Raw genomic sequence first — 22,048 nt, 5'->3', positions numbered from 1 at the left:
GCTTCATTTTCCTATTTTTAGTGGAGATGATTGGTACCCGGTGGGGTCTTCTGCTGGTGTAGCCCATCCGCCTCAAGGCCGTGTGTGTTGTGGCTTCAGAAATGCTTTGCTGCATACCTCAGTTGTAACAAGTGGTTATTTGAGTCAACGTTGATCTTATATCAGCTTGAATCAGTTGGCCCATTCTCCTCTGACCTCTAGCATCAACAAGGCATTTTCGCCCCGCAGGACTGCAGCATACTGGATGTTTTTCCTTTGTCTCACCATTCTTTGTAAACCCTAGAAATGGTTGTGCGTTAAAATCCCAGTAATTTAGCAGAATGTGAAATACTCAGACCAGCCCGTCTGGCACCAACAATCATGCCTCGCTCAAAGTTGCTTAGATCACCTTTCTTTCCCATTCTGACATTCAGTTTGGAGTTCAGGAGATTGTCTAGACCTTGACCACACCCCTAAATGCATTTAAGCAGCTGCCATGTGATTGGTTGATTAGATCATTTCATTAAAGTGAAATTTAACAGGTGTTCCTAATAATCCTTTAGGTGAGTGTATATATACATAGATACCACATTCGCTGCTGCTGTTCATTGGAACGATACGTCGATGCGGTCACCATTTTAGGACGGACGTGCTACGCTTCCTAATGCATGCGTGTCTATTGAGGCAGAGGTCTATCCGCAATTGATATCATCATTTCTCACTGTATTTCCAACCGATTTTCAAGCGGTTTGCTTCGCTACAGATGCCAGACGTGTATTTATGATACAGGATACTTGTTTAAATTAAAAATGAGGGTTTTCATATCAAAATACCCCCATACAGTTGTCATGAAGGACGAAATTTTGACCAAAAACTTTTTTTTTTGTACCAGGCTGTAAACATGTTAAATTCTGCTGTGAAGTTTGGATTTTTTAACATGGGGGTCTATGCGGAATGACTCGCCTCAAGCGGCCACTCGAGAAGCTGCAGGTCAGCCACGGAGCTGCCGCTTCAATAACACACACACACACACACACACGACAAACATCATTTTCAGCAACTAACTGATGTATTACTAATTACTTAAATAAAAAATACTTTATAGCATTAGCTTAATTCAGTATCAGGACAGTCACTTAACTTTATGTTAGCTTAAAAGAAGGATTAACGTAGGGCTTCACAATTATGGCCAAAATGATAATCACGATTATTTTGATCAATATTGAGATCACGATTAATTATCACGATTATTTGTTGATTTTAGCCAAAAGTAATTTTATTGTCACATAATTATAACTGCTTTTACATCCATATTGTGCTACATTCCTACTAATACATCCATATTATGCTACATTCCTCCTTTACTGAAGGATACTGTGAAGGAGTATGCCATTTCAGCTGTTGTGCGACCGCTTTCCACGCATGCACGTTTGCCGTGAAAGATACAGGCAATGCAATATTCTTTTCACGTTAACGGCGCATGTGGTGTCTGGTATCTACCAGCTGAAATTGCTACGCGGATTTCTGTGGCTCATTACACTGCCACTTGCATGTCTGCGTTCCGCTCTAATGCTCGAAACCCACGTTAGAGGCAACATAAACATTGCTGAATGTCACACTAGTAAACACTTATAACACGTTACGCAACAGGCAACGTTAGCCTACCGTTAGCCACAGTAGTAACTGGATTAAACACGGCTAAAATGCTGACTGCTAAACAGTGTAGTGTGTCTGTATTTCACTGTAGGATTCCAACAGCGGGACGTTCAACAGTCTGCTGCTAAAGCTATGAGCTAAAAGACACAAACTAGCACTGGTCACTGCTGAAAAACAACACAGACGGGACAAAATGTTGCGTTTACTGGTAAACATTGTGACCGGCTTATGATGACCGACTGCTACCTGTTGTGGAATTTTCCTCACGTTACTCTGTCCTCTGTGACTGTCTACATCTAGAAACTAAGCTGCGCGGTGCAGGCAGGGAACAGCTCTGATTGGCTGATGGAGACATGTGATCAGACAGTGGTTTATGGAGCGCTAGATTGGCTTTGCAAAAACTGTTCTATGAAGGGAATGACTAATTTTAAATATCGCTCGATCGCGCAAATTTTATCGTGGGAAGCCAAAATCGTGATCGTGATTAAAATTTGATTAATTGTGCAGCCCTAGATTAACATGACCTCTTTAATTTTAAATTAAACACGTTTGTAACATCAAAATATGGTAAGACACCCTCTTCATCTGTAAAATGTTATTCCATGTTGCTTAGTTTTGGCATTTCTTTCACACAAAAGTCTCTTTCTCTGAGTCTTTATGATGAAACGGGTCAGTTGTCCATCCCTAAAATGCTGGAGGCACAGACGCATCTCACAAGCCGAAGGCAGTATCTACGTATCTATGTGAGTGAAGGCCCATTGATACAATCCAGTTGCACACAATGTTACTTTGCTCAGCCCTACTGGTGAAAATGGACTTTATGCAGATGTAAAGACCCTGAATATTGTATGGCTTTTATCCTTCTCTCATGTCCGTTTCAAATAGTTGTGTGCGTCAGAGCTAAGCCAATAATCACGCAACTGCAACTGCAATTGCAACTGCAACCTCAACACACACATCCTAATGTTTCAGTTGGTGCAAATATGTGTGTGTGCATACGCGTGTGATTAAGAATTCACTTTTATTTGCCCTGTTACTCCACAGAGGATGAAGGCAGAGCAGCAGTCTACACACACACACACACACACACACAGTTCCATCTCACTGTTCTCTGTGGTATTTAGGCCCTAGATATATACAGTAGACCCATATTATCAAGTCTAAAAAAATGCAAATGTGAAATGCCAGCGGTGCCCTGTTCTCAGAGCTGATTGGCATTACATGTGGGCGTTCAGTGTTTGTTCTCTGTTTGTTGTTACATTAGTTGTGACACACATCAAATCAGCTGTCAGCAGCTGTCTGTCAGGAAGCAACAAGCACCCTGATCCCACCTACCGAATTATATTCTAGGTAGAATATGTATCACACTTCCACCTCATAGTTTATCTGTTTGAAATGAGGGATACTATTCTGGAAGTTGGAACCCCGTTCTTTTCCTCTTTTTTCTTTTAGGGCATTTTCAAGCCTATACTTTGTTTGCTCTGATCCGAATCAGTACATGAGTTGGTAAACTTAATGCGTTTTTAACCTGGTTTGGTTTCTTTTCACACGGGAAAAACTTAAAGTGAATGAAAATGCATCACTAAAAACCGCATGGGAACATTCACTGCTCTCATTGAATAGGAGTTTGTATTTAAACAATTATTAGTTCATTTGTCCCAGTATTATTTTTTCTTTATTGACTAAAAATGGATAACATTTGGTCATGTTTTTGTTTTTCGAAAGTTACTTTTGATTTAGTTTTCATCTCGTTTTTGTCGCGGAACAGGTTTTTTTGCTGTGCAGGCTCTTATTTTGTAGCAAAAGGTTGTTATCATAGCACACCATGTACTATGACCATGTCATCTATATGTTTTGAGAAAGGCGTGGGCAGTATAAGAATGCATTCCCCCCCCCGCTCCTTTTGTGGGCATGGAATGTGTCAATATTTTGTTGGAAGTTTTGTGTTGGAAGTATACACTGAAATAAACTGCAATAAACAATGCTTTAACAAATCATGGCAGGGTATTTTTTTCTCTCTCCTCACTCACTCTGCTCTTACCTGGTCCCAGTCTATATTGCGGAAAAATGTGTGTGCCTTGATATCTGTGAAGCCCGTCTGGACCTGGCAACCCAGCCGCTCCTTGGGATCCTGTTGGGACCAAGACAGCTGGTCAGGAACGTAAACAGGAGCAACTGTATTTCATGCAATGTGAGATTATTATTCATAATTCAGCATCTAGATGTCGACAATGCAGGCGTACAGTCAGGCTCACTCTACTGTATGTGGACACAAATAAGGTCCAGGGGGACTGTATATAGGATAGCATGTCACATTATTTTTCAGATGTTCTACAGTCTTGAGAGAATGGAGCAATGTGGACGGTTAGTAATAATGCTGGCCACATGTTTTCATCATTCCCTGCATGTGTATGTGTACATATCCCCCTCTAACTGCTTAATAATTCACCATTGCCAAGCCTTCACCACTGCAGCCCCCTCCCTCTGGAACTCCCTACCCATACGCATCCGTGACTGTACTGACCTACACTAATCAAAACACACCTCTTCAGATTAGCTTTCCACATCCAATAGTCTTACATTTCTCACCTGATAGTTACTGTTTTTTTTTTTCTTTTTAATTGCTTTTAATATGCTTGTTTTATGTGTTGGTTTTATTGCTTATCTGTTTTTAATGTGCTATCTGTGCTGTAAAGTGTCTTTGAGTACCATGTAAAGCGCTATATAAATAAAAATGTATTATATTATTAATAATTAATTAACAATATAACTTGGACTGTGCTCTTTTTATCACAACAATTATGGTGATAACTTACAGAGGTAATGTGCGTGTGAAAGGCTGTGTGAACGAGCAGAAGCAGCTGCATGCATCGAGCTACACTAAAGCCCAGTTCAGACCAAAGATTTGCGACGAGATGAGTTGAAACTTGCAACTTCTTGCAATGGTGTATCATCTCCATAACAACGCCTCTTTGTACTTCCGTTCTAACTACCGACTTTTACCCTACAGTCACATTAGCTACAAGAGACCGCGACAAAGCGACAGGCTGCCATTCATTTTCAATGGGAGTGGCCGTTTGCCGCGAGCAAGGAAGGGCTGAAATAGACAAGAAGTCTATTTTATGCAAATGCTGAGCGATGCGACAAAGCGACTGCCAATCGGAGTGAGGCAGCGCGAGGGCAGCGTGACGTACGTATGTTGGTTGCTCGAGTCCAAGGGGGTAAGCTTCGCTTCAGAATTCGAACCTCCGATGGCGCCATTTTGTTGCTACAAAGGTATCACTTTTTTTTTTATTAGGTTTAATTACTAATTTTAACTAGCATGTTAGTTAGCAATAATTAGCCTGTGCTTATGTTATCTCCTTACATATACCTACGCTCTCCGTCTCTGTAAGATTGGGAATGATTGAGATTTCTCTCGGCACAGCTACCAGAATACTTACAACTTTCAGACAGGTTGCTCACGTCACATTTACGCTGTCTCTCTCAGTTGGAGGCTGCGCAGTAAAGCAAGAGATCACCGGAAAAGTGCTTCTAATATCCTTCACTGGTCTCTGTCCAGAGCAACGGGGTCTGTTGGTCCATTATATATATGTCAATGCTCGAGTCGAAGAAAATCATTCAAGATGGCGGAAACGCTTCAGGACATCGTATTTCTGTATATATCTGAAATGTTTGGCATTTTATCTCATATTTTGTTACTTCTATCGAGAAATAAATACTTTTAAATCCAAAACATCGTTCTTGTGACCAGGAGCGCCCACAAGCGAGTGTGTGTCGCTCTCTTTTGTAGCTAAATGAGTGACTGTGACTGAAGTGCTTTTTTTGTAGCTGGATATATAATTTGTTCTGTTACCGTGCTTTCGGGCGATTGTTGAGGCTCCGTCTAAAACTCTGCCATTTCGACCAGCTGTTTGTAACATGAAAATAAAATGGATTATGGATAATTTTCTTTCTATAGTTTGTAGCAGACTTCACCAGCTTATTTCTCTATTGGCTGTTGAAACAGGTGACGTCTCTTACGTTGTAAAACCAGCCTCTGGAGACCCGACCAGCTGAGTTGCAGTGGCGCCGGAAGCTGGTTTGAGTCGAGCTGAGACGGGCCGGTTCAGACCGCTGAAACTTTTCCCTGCAAATCTTTGGTCTGAACTGGGCTTTAGACACACGAAACCTTGTTACAAAAAACATAAGACCAAGGGCTGATATGCATAAACCACACCAGTATTATACCAAAATGTGTGTTTTCGCAATTTCGCTTCAGGAAATGGGTTTCCATTTGTTTTTTCTAAACATAGTGAGTGAAATGATGACTGGTGTTATTCTAGATATTTCTTTTTCACTAAATTCCATGTAAGCACCAAAACAACGTGTCCATACATAACGTCCACACTTTCTGACTTCCCTGCCTGTGTGGCGCTCCAACACTACTGGTTCCTAATAAAGACGTAAATCTTAATCTAAAAACAGCTCACAAATAGACACGGAACGCCACATTTTGCGTCATTCGGCGGATATCATCAGACCTCTGTGCAAGGAGGCCACGGACGGAAGCCAATCACCGTTCATCTAAACACACTGCCCACACAAAGATGACACAGAGCTGGATTTAAATCAGCAAAATATCTCTTTAACAAACAGAATGTTGATACTTGATACTGATCATCTTATCTTACTCTTAGATAAAAAGTGAATACGCATATTTCCTAAAAGGTTAAACTCTTCCTTTTCAACGATTCTTCTGGTCTCAACAATTAAAGTTTGGATATTGTCATGTCAGTTTGAGTACAGCATGCTGATGAAACTGGTCTTGTATATAAAGTGTTTAAACATTTCAAACCTAATTTAAATGTATTCATTACAACTATATTTTCATGATCCTGGGTTTAGTTTAGTTCTTGTTTTATCTTGTAGAGTCACTTTCAATGTGTCATGTCTTGTTTGACTTCCTGCCTTGTCTGTTTTCCCGCCTTTGTGATTGTCTGCCCCGCCCTGATGTGTGTTACCTGTTCATCAGCTCTCATGTCACCTGTCTCTTGTTACAGCCCTCATTGACTACGTTTACAAGCTGTCAATTTTCGGGTTATGGTCGGGTTAAGGTCACTATTCGGGTTTCTGAAACATTCGGAATAACCCGTTTACATGCGTGAGCAGAGAGAGTTACTCCTACATGGAATTTGTAATCAATTGGCGATATCCCGACGTAAACGGCGACGCACGGTTAGCGTCTGGACGTAGCCTACGGACAACCTTAAGACGCAATAACGTTTCGGTCACCTTCTTATAAATCTCACTATCTCGGTACTTTCTGCCGTCAACAAAAGACATTATATTCATGGTTTTCACCACACTAATAAAGAAACTGGTTTCCTCCTCGCTCCAAGTGTGGTGCTGTGCTGCATCTCGCCATGTTTACCTCTACTTCTTGTTTACTTCCGGTATACTGCACGCAGGTTTTCTGCATTGACATACATATATATATATATATATATATATATATATATAATATATATATATATATATATATATATATATATAACTATATTATTATAGTATATAATTATTATTATAACTATGTTTTCTGGCGCATACAAGAAGTTCCTCTACTCAAAAGACCAAGATTCCTTGCAAATAGAACATGCGCAGAACACAAATCAATGTTCCTTTTGATGGGGATATGCCGATACGCGTTTACATGACCAAAATTTCGGGTTAGAAAAGGGGTAACCCAGGTAGCATATTCGGGTTTTGAAAAACCCGAATATGAGCATTTTCGGATTTTTGCCGGTGTTTACATGGCCGTGCGCAACCGGGTTATTGCTAATATTCCGGTTTTGAACGGCTTATTGGCTGCATGTAAACGTAGTCATAGTTCTGTGTATTTAGTCTGTGGGCTCACTTTGTCTGGTTTCAGTTCGTCGTACTTTGTGTCAAGCAGTTCTGATCTATTGCCTGCTTGACTTGGACTTTAGTTTATTTTCGTCATTAAACCGTTGAAACTCTCCCTGCTACCTCTTCGTCTCTTCTGCTGTGTTTGGGTCCAAACCTGCAACTCCTGAAAACCGTGACATATACCAAACAAATAGCAATTTAACTTCTTGTTCCTTGACCCGATCTGCATATTTTATGACCACAGTAGGTGAGAAGAAGACACTATGTGCACCATAGACCGTGTGGCTGAAACATGCAATCAATTAATTTACAGTATATTCAATATTTTGCTCACACCCTAACAGAAATGAAGGTATCATTAAAGTTTCACCTTATTGTAACGCAGAAACAAATGAAGAGGCTGTCCCTGGCTGTCCAAAACACAGCCCAAGTTCTTGGCCATGGGGATTTGACTGAGCAGCAACATTGTACACAGACACACAGAGATGGAGAGGGCTGATTGGGGAGTGGACTGCTCTCACCTTGTTTAGAAAGCCTTTGAGCACGCTGGCAGCTTTCACTGACAGAGACCTTGGGATGCGAATGGGCTTCTCAAGAATAACTGTTGGCCAAAAGAAAGAAAGAAAGAAAGAGAGAGAGAGAGAGAGAGAAAGAAAGAGAACGACAATCGTGAGTAGGGAGGAGGATGATTCACAGTCCAACCTGCCTGTGGGTGAACATCTCTGCTGAGTGGGAGTCAAAAGAAAGGAGGAGATGCAGAGGACACGGTTCTGTTCTTTCTCTCACTTTTGATGGTCTGCACACAGCCTTGAGACTCCCACAGCTCAACAATGTCATACTATCGAGAACAAAAAAAACAAAACTCTGAAAAATAGTGTATTCCCTCAAAATCTAAATAGAAGGATGTAGCACTGCCTCACACATAGTGCTCCACGCTGAGGTGGCCAGAGTCTTTATTTTTCTCCAATCACAGCTCAAGGTTGTGTGATCATTGTGTGTTCTCATTGGGATTGGGCATGGAAAACCAGTTCCAACTTGAACTTAAAAATTACGATTCCAATGGAATCGTTTCTTTTTCTTTTATTATTGGAATTGTTTGAAAAATTTGGTTTCAAATCCGATCATCGGTTCCAAATTTAACATGCGCCAGTTTTTTGTTTCCGTAGTGGCCGCCGTACTTCCAGGCGCAGCCACGGAGCACAGTAAGCAGCGCTCTAAAGTGTGGCTTTATTTTACGTTGAAAAAGCCCGGTAAAACTGTAAATCAACATTGAATCAAAATAAAATCTTATCAGTGAAATAAGCATGTGACCCGTTTCAACTCCACCACTGAAAGAATCGGAATCGAGAATCAATAAGAACGCGATCAATCTATTGGACTACCCCCTCTAGACCGTTTAGAATTGGTCTGAAATACACAGGACGGCCAATTACTTCATGTCCTATGGTCCTGTGATAAGGTCCAGGAATTTTGGACCGGGATACAGGATAACCTTCGTCGGATTGCAGGGACCCAGGTTCCATTCAGCCCAAGATTATTTGTTCTGGGAGATGGGTCAATCCTAAATGGGATGAATGAGCACAAAAGAAGCTGGGTCCAGACTAGTTTGATGATAGCCAGACAGATTATTTTAAGAGGATGGAGGAATGAAGGGGTCCCGTCAATCCAGAAGTGGGTTCGTGAGATGGCTAGAGTGGCGGTGTTTGAAAAAAATGTCACATAAACAGTTTGCCAGATTGGATGTCTAGACTATTAAATGGGGAAATCAGTACCTGAGCTTTCTGGAGGCTCGTACGAAGCTTTGTGCTGGGGAGAGACGTGTATGATGGGCTTATGGTGTTGTCAGTTATACATATGTTTATCTGGTTTATGTTGCAAATTGTATGTTTTGTATGTAGTTAAAAAAGAAATTTAAAAACATTGTTAATCACAAAAAAAAGAACCGGAATCGAAAGGAAGAATCGGAATTATAAACAGAATTGTTAACATCAAAACAATGCCCAACCCTAGTTCTCATACAGATGTGATAACTCCCCATCAAAGTCTAATGTTTCAGAATACGATAAGTGGATGAAAGGCATCATAATAGACGTGTAGTTGTAAAAATGTAGATGAGGTATGCTCTCTTTAAAGTTCAATATGTGATTCACTGCTGAATTGACTAAGAAAATAGGATTTGCCAGTTCAGCTGGTAAAGAACTATTCTTATGATTCATATTTTTCACAGTTCAAGGTTTTTTTCCACTGTTGATTTGTTTAATGGTTTCACAGTTTTTTTTAGGTTCAATAAATGCAACATCTTTCCAAAAGTCAATGAGTAATCGTGCTGAAAAATCGTGATTTCAATATTGACCAAAATAATTGTGATTAAGATTTTGTTTCCATAATCAAGCAGCCTTAGTTTGAAAGCTCTGGAGAAAGCGGACTTAAATTATCCTAGTTATACCATTAAGATGTTTGTTTTTCAGTCATATTCCTTTTTTCTAGAATTACCTTTCATTTTTTATATATTTCAGTGATTAAAATTGTATGTTTTTACGTGAATACCACCTTGACGCTGGTTCCCCCACTGAATCAAATGTTGGCCAGCTGTCTGTCTGTCTGTCTGTCTAAAGCTCTGGGGTTGGCATGTGGAGCACTGATACCCAAAGCAGGGCCTGGCACAGGGTCTAGCTAGGTGGCATATGGCCGGGTGGCTCCTATAGTGAAAGGGTTGGTTTCCGTTGGCAGGAATTCATCTAGGAACCTGCTGCTCTACCAGTAAGACCGCCAGGAGGATGGTACTGGTGGCAGATGCTAGCCGCGGTGCCACGCTATGCTCCTGACGGTCACAGCAGAGACATAACGCGTCACACGAGGCGTATGTAGTATGGAGGAATTTCTGTTATAGAGGACTGTGTGGGAGGCTGTGTGAGAGAGGGAGGGAGGTGGAGGTAAAGGGGTGTGCTATGTAAAGGTACCATATGGCTCGAGGAACACAAATGCAAATAGGACAGATATTATAGAGGCTCCTCGGCTCTACCCTGAGGGTGTGATCACACCCACAGTTTGTTTCCTTTTGGTCCAAAACATAAAGTTGACTTTATTGCAATTTTGAATTTATGTTTAGTAGCTTGGCACGGCTACATTACTTACTTATAAGAAAGCACCTTCTGGTTTTTTAACTAGCCACCCCACTAAGTTGAAGATTTTAAATTGGTGACTGTACTTAGCTAATTACCATAACGTTGGAGCCATTGCATGAAAGCCTTGAAGGTAATGCGTGACAGTCCATTGCAAAGCCGTCTGCATGTGAGGTTGAAATTATGGTTTTCCAAAGATACACATAAATGTCTCAGGAGGCAGCTTTGAAACACACACAAAAGGAAGAATAAAAAGATTATACTCAAAATCTGTACAAGTATAAAAGAAACATCCCTCTAATGCCACCAAATGACCTTTGTTCATGTTTGCTTGCACCCAGCCTGGAGAGGTACAGGATGTTCCAACAGGCATGTGTGCTTGCACTAATTTGATTGGCCAGCCCAGTGCATTGCTGGATGATGACACAGTCTAGTTTTATCAACCAGAGCCTTTTGCTTTTTTTCACACAGTGTTCATGTCTGGACATGGCCCGATTAGGAAAATCAATACAAAGTTTATTTCCAGAAATTTGAAATCAGTATTTAATTTCACATATCCTGTGTGTGTTGGGGATATAGTTAAAAAGATGTTTACATTAAGAAGTTATTAAAGCATAGATATTAAAGCATACGCTGAAATTAGCTTTTTTTGATTGAAGATTTAATATTGAAGCTTCAACACAATCCTCTTTAGAAACATATAGGTGATGTCAGGCATGCTACATAATTCTATATAACAGTCTATGCTTCACAAAAAGGGTAGCAGCACATTACTGAAACTCAAATGTAAGCTTTAGTCCGGACTGTCCTTTTCCCTCGACTCATTTTGTTATGGGATGCTTTCCAAATACATGTACAAGTAAATGCTGGCAATCGGATTTCTACATCTGTCTCTTTAAAATCATAATTATGAAACAATGTTCCAACCAGGGGTTAAAGTGGGACGGAACTGTCTGAGCTAGACGGAGAATATTTGGTTTGCAGTATCTTTTTTACCACACAACTGTTCCTTGGATAAAACCAAGACAGAGACAGAGGTGAGAAGGGATCTGAATCCGCTAATCAGGATTCACTTTGGCTTTCATTGAAAAGAGATTACCAGTTTCATATTTTTGCCCGACTCAAGTCACATGCTGTAATAATGTTTTTCTTGAATACAATACACATATTACATATTTATTAATTAATAATAAGTAATAATTTGGAAAGCATTGCTACTTGATAATTCTTCTACCACCAAAACATAACAAAGTAAAAACATTCAAACTAAAATGCTAACCCACATGTTTATACTTTGTCATTCATGCCAAAGAGATTCAGAGTTTCCATATTTTTGCTCTTATAGTTTGTAAAATAAGTTCCTTTCTTTTGAATGCAGTCACAAGCTGTAATAATGTATTTTTTTAATACAATACACATATTACATATTTGGCACAGGAAACAAATATTTTTTCTTCAAGGTCCCGTGACATGAAAATGTATGAGTTTTTCTCCCCCCAGTTCCCCCAGCCTGCCTATGGTCCCCCAGTGGCTAGAAATGGCGATAGGTGTAAACCGAGCCCTGGGTATCCTGCTCTGCCTTTGAGAAAATGAAAGCTCAGATGGGCCGATCTGGAATCTTCTCCTTATGAGGTCATAAGGAGCAAGGTTACCTCCCCTTTTTCTGCTTTGCCCACCCAGAGAATTTGGTCCACCCATGAGAGAGAGAGAGACATCATGGCTTTCAAACGAGAAAAGTGGCAGTTGGTCAAGGCCACACCCCCACCCTCCACCTTGCCCCCCCCCTCTCTCCTCCTCCGTAGCTACAGATGCAGAAATGGCACATCCTAAGGAAAGCTCATTGTGGGACTGGCTCTAGTGGCTGTAATTCTGCACCAAGGCTGAATTTCGGGAAAGAGACTTCAGATACAGTATTAGGGGACCACTAAGGCCTATATAAAAGAGACTTCAGATACAGTATTAGGGGACCACTAAGGCCTATATAAAAGAGACTTCAGATACAGTATTAGGGGACTACTAAGGTCTATATAAAAGAGACTTCAGATACAGTATTAGGGGACTACTAAGGCCTATATAAAAGAGACTTCAGATACAGTATTAGGGGACCACTAAGGCCTATATAAAAGAGACTTCAGATACAGTATTAGGGGACTACTAAGGCCTATATAAAAGAGACTTCAGATACAGTATTAGGGGACCACTAAGGTCTATATAAAAGAGACTTCAGATACAGTATTAGGGGACCACTAAGGCCTATATAAAAGAGACTTCAGATACAGTATTAGGGGACCACTAAGGCCTATATAAAAGAGACTTCAGATACAGTATTACGGGACCACTAAGGCCTATATAAAAGAGACTTCAGATACAGTATTAGGGGACCACTAAGGTCTATATAAAAGAGACTTCAGATACAGTATTAGGGGACTACTAAGGTCTATATAAAAGAGACTTCAGATACAGTATTAGGGGACTACTAAGGCCTATAAAAAAAGACTTCAGATACAGTATTAGGGGACCACTAAGGCCTATATAAAAGAGACTTCAGATACAGTATTAGGGGACCACTAAGGCCTATATAAAATAGACTTCAGATACAGTATTAGGGGACCACTAAGGTCTATATAAAAGAGACTTCAGATACAGTATTAGGGGACCACTAAGGCCTATATAAAAGAGACTTCAGATACAGTATTAGGGGACTACTAAGGTCTATATAAAAGAGACTTCAGATACAGTATTAGGGGACCACTAAGGCCTATATAAAAGAGACTTCAGATACAGTATTAGGGGACCACTAAGGCCTATATAAAAGAGACTTCAGATACAGTATTAGGGGACCACTAAGGTCTATGTAAAACAGACTTCAGATACAGTATTAGGGGACCACTAAAGCCTATATAAAAGAGACTTCAGATACAGTATTAGGGGACCACCAAAGGCCTATATAAAAGAGACTTCAGATACAGTATTAGGGGACCACTAAGGTCTATATAAAAGAGACTTCAGATACAGTATTAGGGGACCACTAAGGCCTATATAAAAGAGACTTCAGATACAGTATTAGGGGACCACTAAGGCCTATATAAAAGAGACTTCAGATACAGTATTAGGGGACTACTAAGGTCTATATAAAAGCATCCAAAGAGCACCATGTCATGGGACCTTTAAAAAAAAAATAGCCTTTTAAATGCTACATTTGTCAGCATCCGGTGACATGGTAACTTAGGAGGCAATTAGGCCTTGTGTGCTCTGATTAATTTTCACATGCAGTTAACATACCAGTCATAATTTTGTTTAAATAAAAATTACTCCTGGTGTTCTTCACCACTGTTTTGGAAGAGGACAGGAGAACCCCCCCTCCCCCTGGTTCCAACAACAGAAAACATGCTTATATAACTGTATGTGTTCTAACTTCCTGACTGACAGCTAACTAAGGCTATATTTACATTGCTACGTTTTGGTTTTTAAGTGGAGTTTTGAGCCAAAAGTGCTCTCCGGCATCGGTGTTGGTGCTGCCAAAGGTCTCCGTTTGCGGCCGTTGAGACTGCAACCCAAACCCAGAGATTCCAAACCAAAACGGGGGCAGAAGTGTTTTCAAATTTCTCAGGTTTAGGGGCTCTGAAGCGCCAGAGCAGTGTGAATGTGAGGTTTAGATGTAGCAAAAGATATTTGTTTTCAACCCAAAACGTAGCAATGCAAATGTAGCCTGACTAACGCTGAACTGTTCCACACATGCACCCTAAATCTCATCTGTAATAGAGGCCAGGATGTACTGCCAGATTCTCCACAGTTCATGAGGGGTGGGGGAGCATGCATCACCGCATGTGCATGCAGCAGTACATCGTTACATAAATTCTCAAATATTAACCCATTTCTTACTCACACACGCATACTCTAACAGCATTTTTGGGTTGTACGATCCACGTACAGTAGATAAAAAGTGAATTGTTACAGTCTTGTTATCATTTAAGACATTAATAAAACCAGCTTATTTTTTAGGCGCGATTACCATGGCGGGGGGGGGGGGTCATATCGTATTGGGTGGTCTGGGTGTCCTCCCCCAGGGAACTTTTGAGTATCAACAACTTCATTTCCTGTATTTGGATACACTTTTATGCACCAATTGACAGTGGAAATACCTTTATTTAGCCTATGTGAAGAAGAAAAACACAAATGGCAATTCAAAATATATCAAAATTGTAATGGAAAGTATGTTGTTACGTGTCATTTTTAAATGGGTATATGGAAATCCTGGATCTTTCTTAGTAGGTATACTGCGTATACCTGCGTAGACTACACCACTGGAGCCAATGGGGTTTAAAGAGTTTAGTCAGCCTGAGGGTGGATTTTACTCAACATATAAAGGACCATGTAACCTGTCAACTGAATTTGAAACACAAATCACTGAAATAATTTGATTTCCAAGGTGGAAATAGACACAGAGGAAGGACATTTTTATAACAAAACAGCAGTATGAATGTATGTTCTGGAACTTTTATTTCCCTTGGCCTCATCAGGCTACGTGAATAAAACAATAAGTTTACTCAAATGCCAAGAGATGTCACAGACTAAAACAAAATCAACAAATTCACATTTGAGAGAAATAAAGTTAGCCCTGTTTCTGAGATCCCTCCATTTTAATGAAGCAAACCAGAAGCATCTAAGCCTGGATTTACACAGACATAAATCCATTTCAGCCCAGAGCTGATTGTTATTCCATTACATGGAATCTGTTTTTCCTCTCACAATATCAGTTATGCGTCACAAAGGGTTAAATTAACATGTCTTTGTTTAAATGGCATCAAACAGCCTGCCATGTGCTCTCAATGTTCATATTTGATTTCCCACAATTCCTCTATCCTAATCCCTTAAACCATAGAGGATGTAGTTAGAAGCTGGGACAAATATAGTTCACTATGCATGGAGGATAAAAAGTACTTGTGAAAATATCCTTTTGTAAAATATGTATTTAGTTATCATACCTAACCTGTTATTATACCTTATTTACTCAGGCCTCCTATCTGTCGAACAGCTCAACTTCAATTTGGTTTAAAATTACAGAGGTTCAGTGATATGGAAAGCTTTGCCATTGGATTTTTGCCAAAGCTAACACTTGGACAATTTAAGAAAGCTGTTACAGGTTTGTTTCTGTCTGTGCAATGTTATCCCTATGGACTGTGTAAACATCACCATGTTAACATTTCCATTGTTAGCATGTGAGCTCTATATTGTTAGCATTTAGCCCAGTACAGCCTCACAGAGCCACTAGCATGGCTGGCAAGGATAGAAAAGCCCGCCAGTCCATTTGTCTGTCCTGTCCAAGACTGGTTCAGAGCAAGGTTGCCATGGATACCCTCTAATATTCCCTCCAGCACCAGTTCACCTTCAGGCCAACATTTTCTTTGACTGACACTTTTGTATTTTGTGAACTAACGGCCAGATTTCCATGCACTCTCGGGGTAATTAAAACTTTTCATTTCCACTAAGCAGATGCCACCAAAATGTTAAATGCATATTTATGCTACCCCACAGATGAACCCTTTCAATATGGGCACTTGTTTCAGACCCAGCCATTGTTTGAGAATATAAGATAGCTTTTTGAAAAGTATATTTGTTGGTATTGTTGCTTTTACAAGGCAGAATAAAGCTTCATAACTTAAAAACAAAAATAAAAAAACTATTAGTACAAACTCGTGTTGGTAAACCACATCTGCAAATGTTCACTAAAAAGAAAAACTAAAAAGTGTTCTAGGCTAGCAAAGGGTTTTAAAATGACAACTGCTCTATCCCAGTTCAAAGCCCTTCTCCCGGTACAGTGGTGCCATGAAAACTCCTCTTGCAGAGTGAGCTCTTACAGGTATAAACCCTATGTGATGTTAAATTCCTCTGCCTCACCTTGAAAAAGGTACTCCTCTGTGTTCATGTCAGGATTGTCGGTGATAATGTCAAACGGTGACCGCCCAGCCATCATCTCAAACATCAGCACGCCCAGAGCCCACCAGTCCACACTAAAGCCTGTGAGGGCACACAACGATAAGACATATGATATAAGACAGATATATGTGTGGCATGAAAAGACTCAAAGACTCACATTCCTCCCATTGCATCAGAACATTAGCCTAGAAATCTAGATGCACCCTAGCGGCAGCAAACGTAATTTGCAGCCAGGGTCATCCAGCAACTCTCCGTTGGCTTGCTAGCAGGAAAAACCAAACTCTAGTCAGGCCAATCACATCGTGTATAGAGTCGGTGGGCGGAGCTTAACATAATGACGGCAGAGTTGCGACGGTTCCTCGTGAATTCCCTGCTACTTGAAAACAAAGAAAACCGCTGCTGCTGCTGGCGAACAGCGGTCTTTTGAATCGGCATTGGGCGCGACTCTGGAAGACTTGGAGTTCAGCTTTTCGTTGAGAAAAGAAGAAAGAACGGCACTGAAGTCATTCTTAAAAAAGGAAGATGTGTTCGGAGTTTTGCCGACCAGATACGGCAAAAGTTGACTCTATCAACTAGCTCCCCTACCTTCTTCGTTGCTCTGCCTGGTTGTAGCACTATCCTATTACGTGCAGAGGGAATTTGAAAGACAACCGTTTATCCCGCCCCTCGGATTGGGCCCTGCCAATGGTGAGTTCCCAGACCCAATATCTAGATGTGGGTCTGGCTTGTCAGGCTATCAGAACATCCGTATGAATCACAAACTAAGGCTGGTTTGGTCACTAGTGAAAAATGTTCTCTGTGTACATAATGTGCCACTTAAGCCCAGTTTAGACCAAAGATTTGCGACGAGACGAGTTAAAACTTGCAAACTACTTGCAAAGCCTGCCAGTTTACACCAATGCAATTTGACGAGGCAGTGTATCATCTCCATAGCAACGACTCTCTGTACCTTCGTTCTGGCTTTTCAGGCTTCATTGTAGCTGGATATCATTTGTAGAGTCTTAAAAATATGAAGTGATAGTGAGATACCTGCTACAATAGGATTTCTAGCAGTGATGAAACAGCAACACATTTTGTATTTCTCTGATGTCACTGCTTTGTACTAATGCCACTCCCTCACTTCAGTCACTCTCTAGCTCGCTCGACCATATTTTGTGCTCGCGGGTGCTCTTTGAGCCTCCATCCAAAACTCTGCCATATCGACCAGTTGAGTTCTAACTCACTACAAGCAGGCTTCTCTATTAGAGCTGAAGATCTTTGCCCAGGTTCGATCTTAATTTCTATAATTTTTCATGGGCTCGGGCTTGGTAAATGAGCGGTCAGGTGATGCGTTTCAATTAGCGTGAAAATGGATGCTGAGGAGGTGAAACGGAGGCTGGCCTCTGGAGGACTTATTTTATTTCTTTGTTCCAACTTCCAAGTGGCCTTTATAAATGACTCGTTCTTGACAAAAGGTAAAAGAGCTGTGTGTGCGTGCGCACATTTGAATAACGTCGGGCTGTAAACAGGTTGGTAAACCATCAGCCGGCTTGAGTCGAGCTGAGACGGGCCGGTTCAGACCGCGGCAATTTGTCCTTGCAACGTCCTGAAACGATTTTGTCTCATCGAAGGTTTTTCCTACCATTATAAGGCTTGGGTGCAGCACCCAAGTCGTTTTAGGGACCAACTAAGCCGAATTAATGTAAAATCAAAGCATCAAAACTAACTTGATGACTTTTCTCAGCTCTAATGATTGAAGTGGGCCCCCTAGTTTTATTACTTATTTATTTATTTATTTATTATCTGCTCTAGCTTTTCCATTGTTTTAGACACAGATATGGTAATTATAAATTATGTGAAATTGCTTTTTCTTTTTTATATTGAAAAACATGACATTTTCTTGAGGGAGGACTCCTAACCCCCCCCCACTAAATAAGTGCACCTAAGTCTTCCGCAAGTCTTTGGTCTGAACTGGGCTTTAGGCTACACAGGTTGCCTGGTGCAGATATGGTTGTGTGGGGGATGATTTTAGTCCATCCTCCATTGCCTTTCCATTTAAGTGTAAAGATTCACCATCAGCAGCTTAGAAACCAAAATGTTATTTGTTGGGACGAGCGTTTGGACATGAACTGATCCAACCCAGTCTGACTCCGGTACTCACCGTAGTCCTCTCCTCGGAGGATCTCAGGTGCAATGTAGTTGGGCGTTCCACAGAAGGTACTCGTGGTGTCACCTGGTCTGATCCCCTCCTGTGGGAGGTGGAGGAAGAAGAAGTGGTTGCGGTGATAAAAGATAAGGGATATGATACGCAAGAACATATATGATGGACGAATAAACAAAGGCAGGGGCCCCGTTAGTCCTTCCAGTCAATACAGATCTGCTGCATTATTGATAACCCTACGCCAGCCGTCCACAAAATCGACTGGAATAAATCAATGTGTGTCTTGCCTTGCACATGCCGTAGTCTGTGAGCTTGATGTGTCCCTCGTGATCCAGGAGAACGTTGTCCAACTTCAGATCTCGGTAGATGATGCCCTTTTCATGCAGGAAGTTCAGAGCGATACAGATTTCAGCAGCATAAAATCTGTGGAGGAGAAGAGAGAAATGCAGAGAATGATGTGTCTGACCTGTCCTCTAGTGCCACCGTCAGGCCAAAAATGTCCCTCTTGTACACAAGAAAACACCAACATGTATAGACCTTTGTAGTTGTACATTGTTGTGTTGGTCTCTTATGACCATCACACTCACAATGGTCATTAATTAAGCCACAGAGATAAACACTGAACTGTAAAATCTGTTTTAAAATCCACAAGTTAATATTTTTATTTTCCAATTTACTGCTATTCTCCAGTAGTGCTCTGACTGTGATTAGAAGAAAAAAAGGGGCTTTGCAATCTCTTACAGCTTTCATGTTTGAATAAAGCCAATGCACAGCATTTATTTAATGGAGACCTGTCTGAATGCAAAAAAAAACATTACTTTAACAGATGAAAAGGCCAGCAATTTTACAGATTCCATGTCTGGAAAGGGCTTATTAAGAAGATTTCATATCCCCAGAGGATGACCGCTTTCCATTCTGAACCCTAGAGCTTTCCTCTATTGCCACCCTCAAGACGAAATTAGATATCGTATGATCAGACAGACGGATCACCAAGTAATCTGCTGAGCACATACTGTACATGCTACTAAAGTAATGAAACCACTTGACTTTATTAACGCCGACAAACCTATCAGCCCCACTGCTGGCTACAGCTGCTAGGGCGCTTATGTGGCTTAGGCTTCTTTAAATGATGGGAAATGTTTAGTACTCTGCTACACGAAAACATATATAATACAGGTGCAGCACATTTGGTTAGTTGAGTTTTAATGTATAAAGGGCTTTCATAAGCAGATTTATGTTACTAAAAGGATTCTCCTAAACACCTTTAAAACCCTTTAGTTTTGACCATGATTGGATGTACTTGGTGTGCGTCTTTGGTGAGTCAGTAGCGTTTCCTCTCCATGTGTAGGTAGTGTGTATTCTGTCTCTAGGAGATAAGCCTTCATTAACAGTGACGAGCCTCTCTCTGTCTGCCTGCTGTAAATCCAAGATTGTCAAACACTGAGGGAAAGACTGGAGTGGGGAGATGTTTGACAGAGAAATCACAAATCCCACATCGCTCACCCACATTTTTTTTTCTTTTTTTTTTTACTGTGACAGCCTCCATTGTGCACTGTTGTTTCATTGTGACATCAGACTGATAGAAGCTGCGTCCTATCGGCAGCACCATCCATCGCCCACCGGCCCGCCTCCCCCACTGCGCGGGGGAATGCGGCAGGGCTCTCTCTTAGAGCTCTCTTAGAGCACTGCTCATGAATATGTACAATCATTATGAGTGATTAACATGCTGCTTTGCATATGTACAGCCACTGTCTCCAGAATACAGATTGCAGGGGCCGATAGGGGCCCAACGGTGCCTCTCTAAATTACCCAGCCTTTGATCCAGCATTTATCAGAGCCGCAGTTGGAATGCCCCGCAAGTCGACAGGCACAATGAATTATGGGTGCTCATTATATTTTGCAGAGGTGGAAAAATAAGTGTTAAGTTAGATTTTGGTAGCGTTCCATGAAGAGCTTCAAAAGCATCCCATTAAGCATGCGTTTGTAAGGAGTTCTTAGAAGAAGAATGCTGTTGAGGAACATTTTAGACGTGCGTATGAAAGCATCTTCAATCAAACACAGACTCTCCAGCTGCCCTTCACCTCAAAACGCAAGACGCTACATAACATTATGTGAAATACAAAAGAGGTTCAGTCAGTGCAACACAAAATATTTGCCATTTACACAGATGTATTTCCTGTGTAGCTAACCAAAATCCAATTATAAATCCACCCACTTCTATATTACCCTATGATCCCGCAGCATATTCCTGGAGGCCTCACTGCAATAACTCCACTTGGTCCTGATAATTTATACATTACAGCATTTGAGAAAAGGCCAAAAGATAAAGCCACTTCACTTCATATGTGTTTAAAAATGTTTGCTTCCTGGACTTGTAACATCTCTGATATGAGATATGATCAGGGCCACACGCAATCTGCGGCCGCAGAAATCCGCAGAATTTTCTGCAGAATTTTAAACTAAACCTGTCCGCTAAATCCTGCAGATTTTCATTCAGGATCACCGCTGAAAACTGTAAAAAAAAAAATGCTGTTTTGGATCTGGTCATGATCGTAACAAACATATAATTTGCCATGTAAAACTAACACACTAAGGTAGACAAGCTGGTAGTATCTATAGACAGGATTGCACTTTACCTTGCATGTTCTTCAGGGAGCTTCCTTTGTCGTTGCATATGAAACATCAAGTCCCCGCCGTTAACATATTCAATCACCAGAAATAACCTGGAAACCAGAACAACATGGGAAATCCATCAGTACACCACTGATGTTGTTTTAACAGAGGCTCTTTGAGAAATGTTAAGACTGGATCGCAAACCAATCAAGTGGTAGTGTTTCCTCTGTGCCACAGAGCTCCAATGACATCGAGACAGTTATTTAAATTGTATGTATTAACACATACAAATGTATCCTGTGCATTTAGGTGGCACGTACCTTTTGTTTCATTTAGATGAAAAAAATGGCTTCACTGAGCATGGTCAGGTTTAGTGTTTATATCGTTCTCCTAGTTTGACAAGCTGAGAGGAATAACCTACAATTGCTATGTCCACTGTATGCCTATTGTTCATTGTATGGTATGACTCGTTTATAAATTTGAATAGTTTCTAGACATACTTTTGAGAAGATCACCATATAGGAGGGGATCTCCACAGATGTCTTGTGTCTGTGGAGCTTTCTAAGTATTTGGACAGAGGGAACCACAATTGTGAACTTGCATGAAATGATTAATGAAGAACAGACCCATCATCAGAAAGTAATAATTCATATTATTGAAAAGTGCTGTCAGGTACTATGAGCTGCCTGCAACTGAAATGTATTGGCTTTGA

At 40.8% G+C, this 22,048-nt stretch overlaps 1 protein-coding gene across 4 annotated transcripts in view; it reads right to left on the bottom strand.

Annotated features, from left to right (window-relative positions):
- Positions 1 to 22,048, bottom strand: part of prkcz (protein kinase C, zeta) — a 136,694-nt gene that overhangs the window by 23,666 nt on the left and 90,980 nt on the right. For 3 of the 4 annotated variants that reach the window (XM_039800650.1, XM_039800652.1, XM_039800651.1), the window contains 6 exons: positions 21,360 to 21,446; positions 19,011 to 19,146; positions 18,724 to 18,811; positions 16,545 to 16,664; positions 8,046 to 8,125; positions 3,677 to 3,766 (listed from right to left, as the gene is read on the bottom strand). In XM_039800650.1, coding sequence (XP_039656584.1) covers positions 3,677 to 3,766; positions 8,046 to 8,125; positions 16,545 to 16,664; positions 18,724 to 18,811; positions 19,011 to 19,146; positions 21,360 to 21,446 — 601 coding nt within the window. Of the gene's footprint in view, positions 1 to 3,665; positions 3,767 to 8,045; positions 8,126 to 16,544; positions 16,665 to 18,723; positions 18,812 to 19,010; positions 19,147 to 21,359; positions 21,447 to 22,048 lie in introns of all 4 variants that reach the window. The other variant, XR_005639218.1, reaches the window with a different exon arrangement.

This window comes from Perca fluviatilis, chromosome 5 (genome assembly GCF_010015445.1).
Source record: "Perca fluviatilis chromosome 5, GENO_Pfluv_1.0, whole genome shotgun sequence".
NCBI classification, from domain to species: Eukaryota; Metazoa; Chordata; class Actinopteri; order Perciformes; family Percidae; genus Perca; species Perca fluviatilis.
Note: the sequence above shows the minus strand (reverse complement) of the source record. Positions and strands in the feature narration are given on the sequence as shown.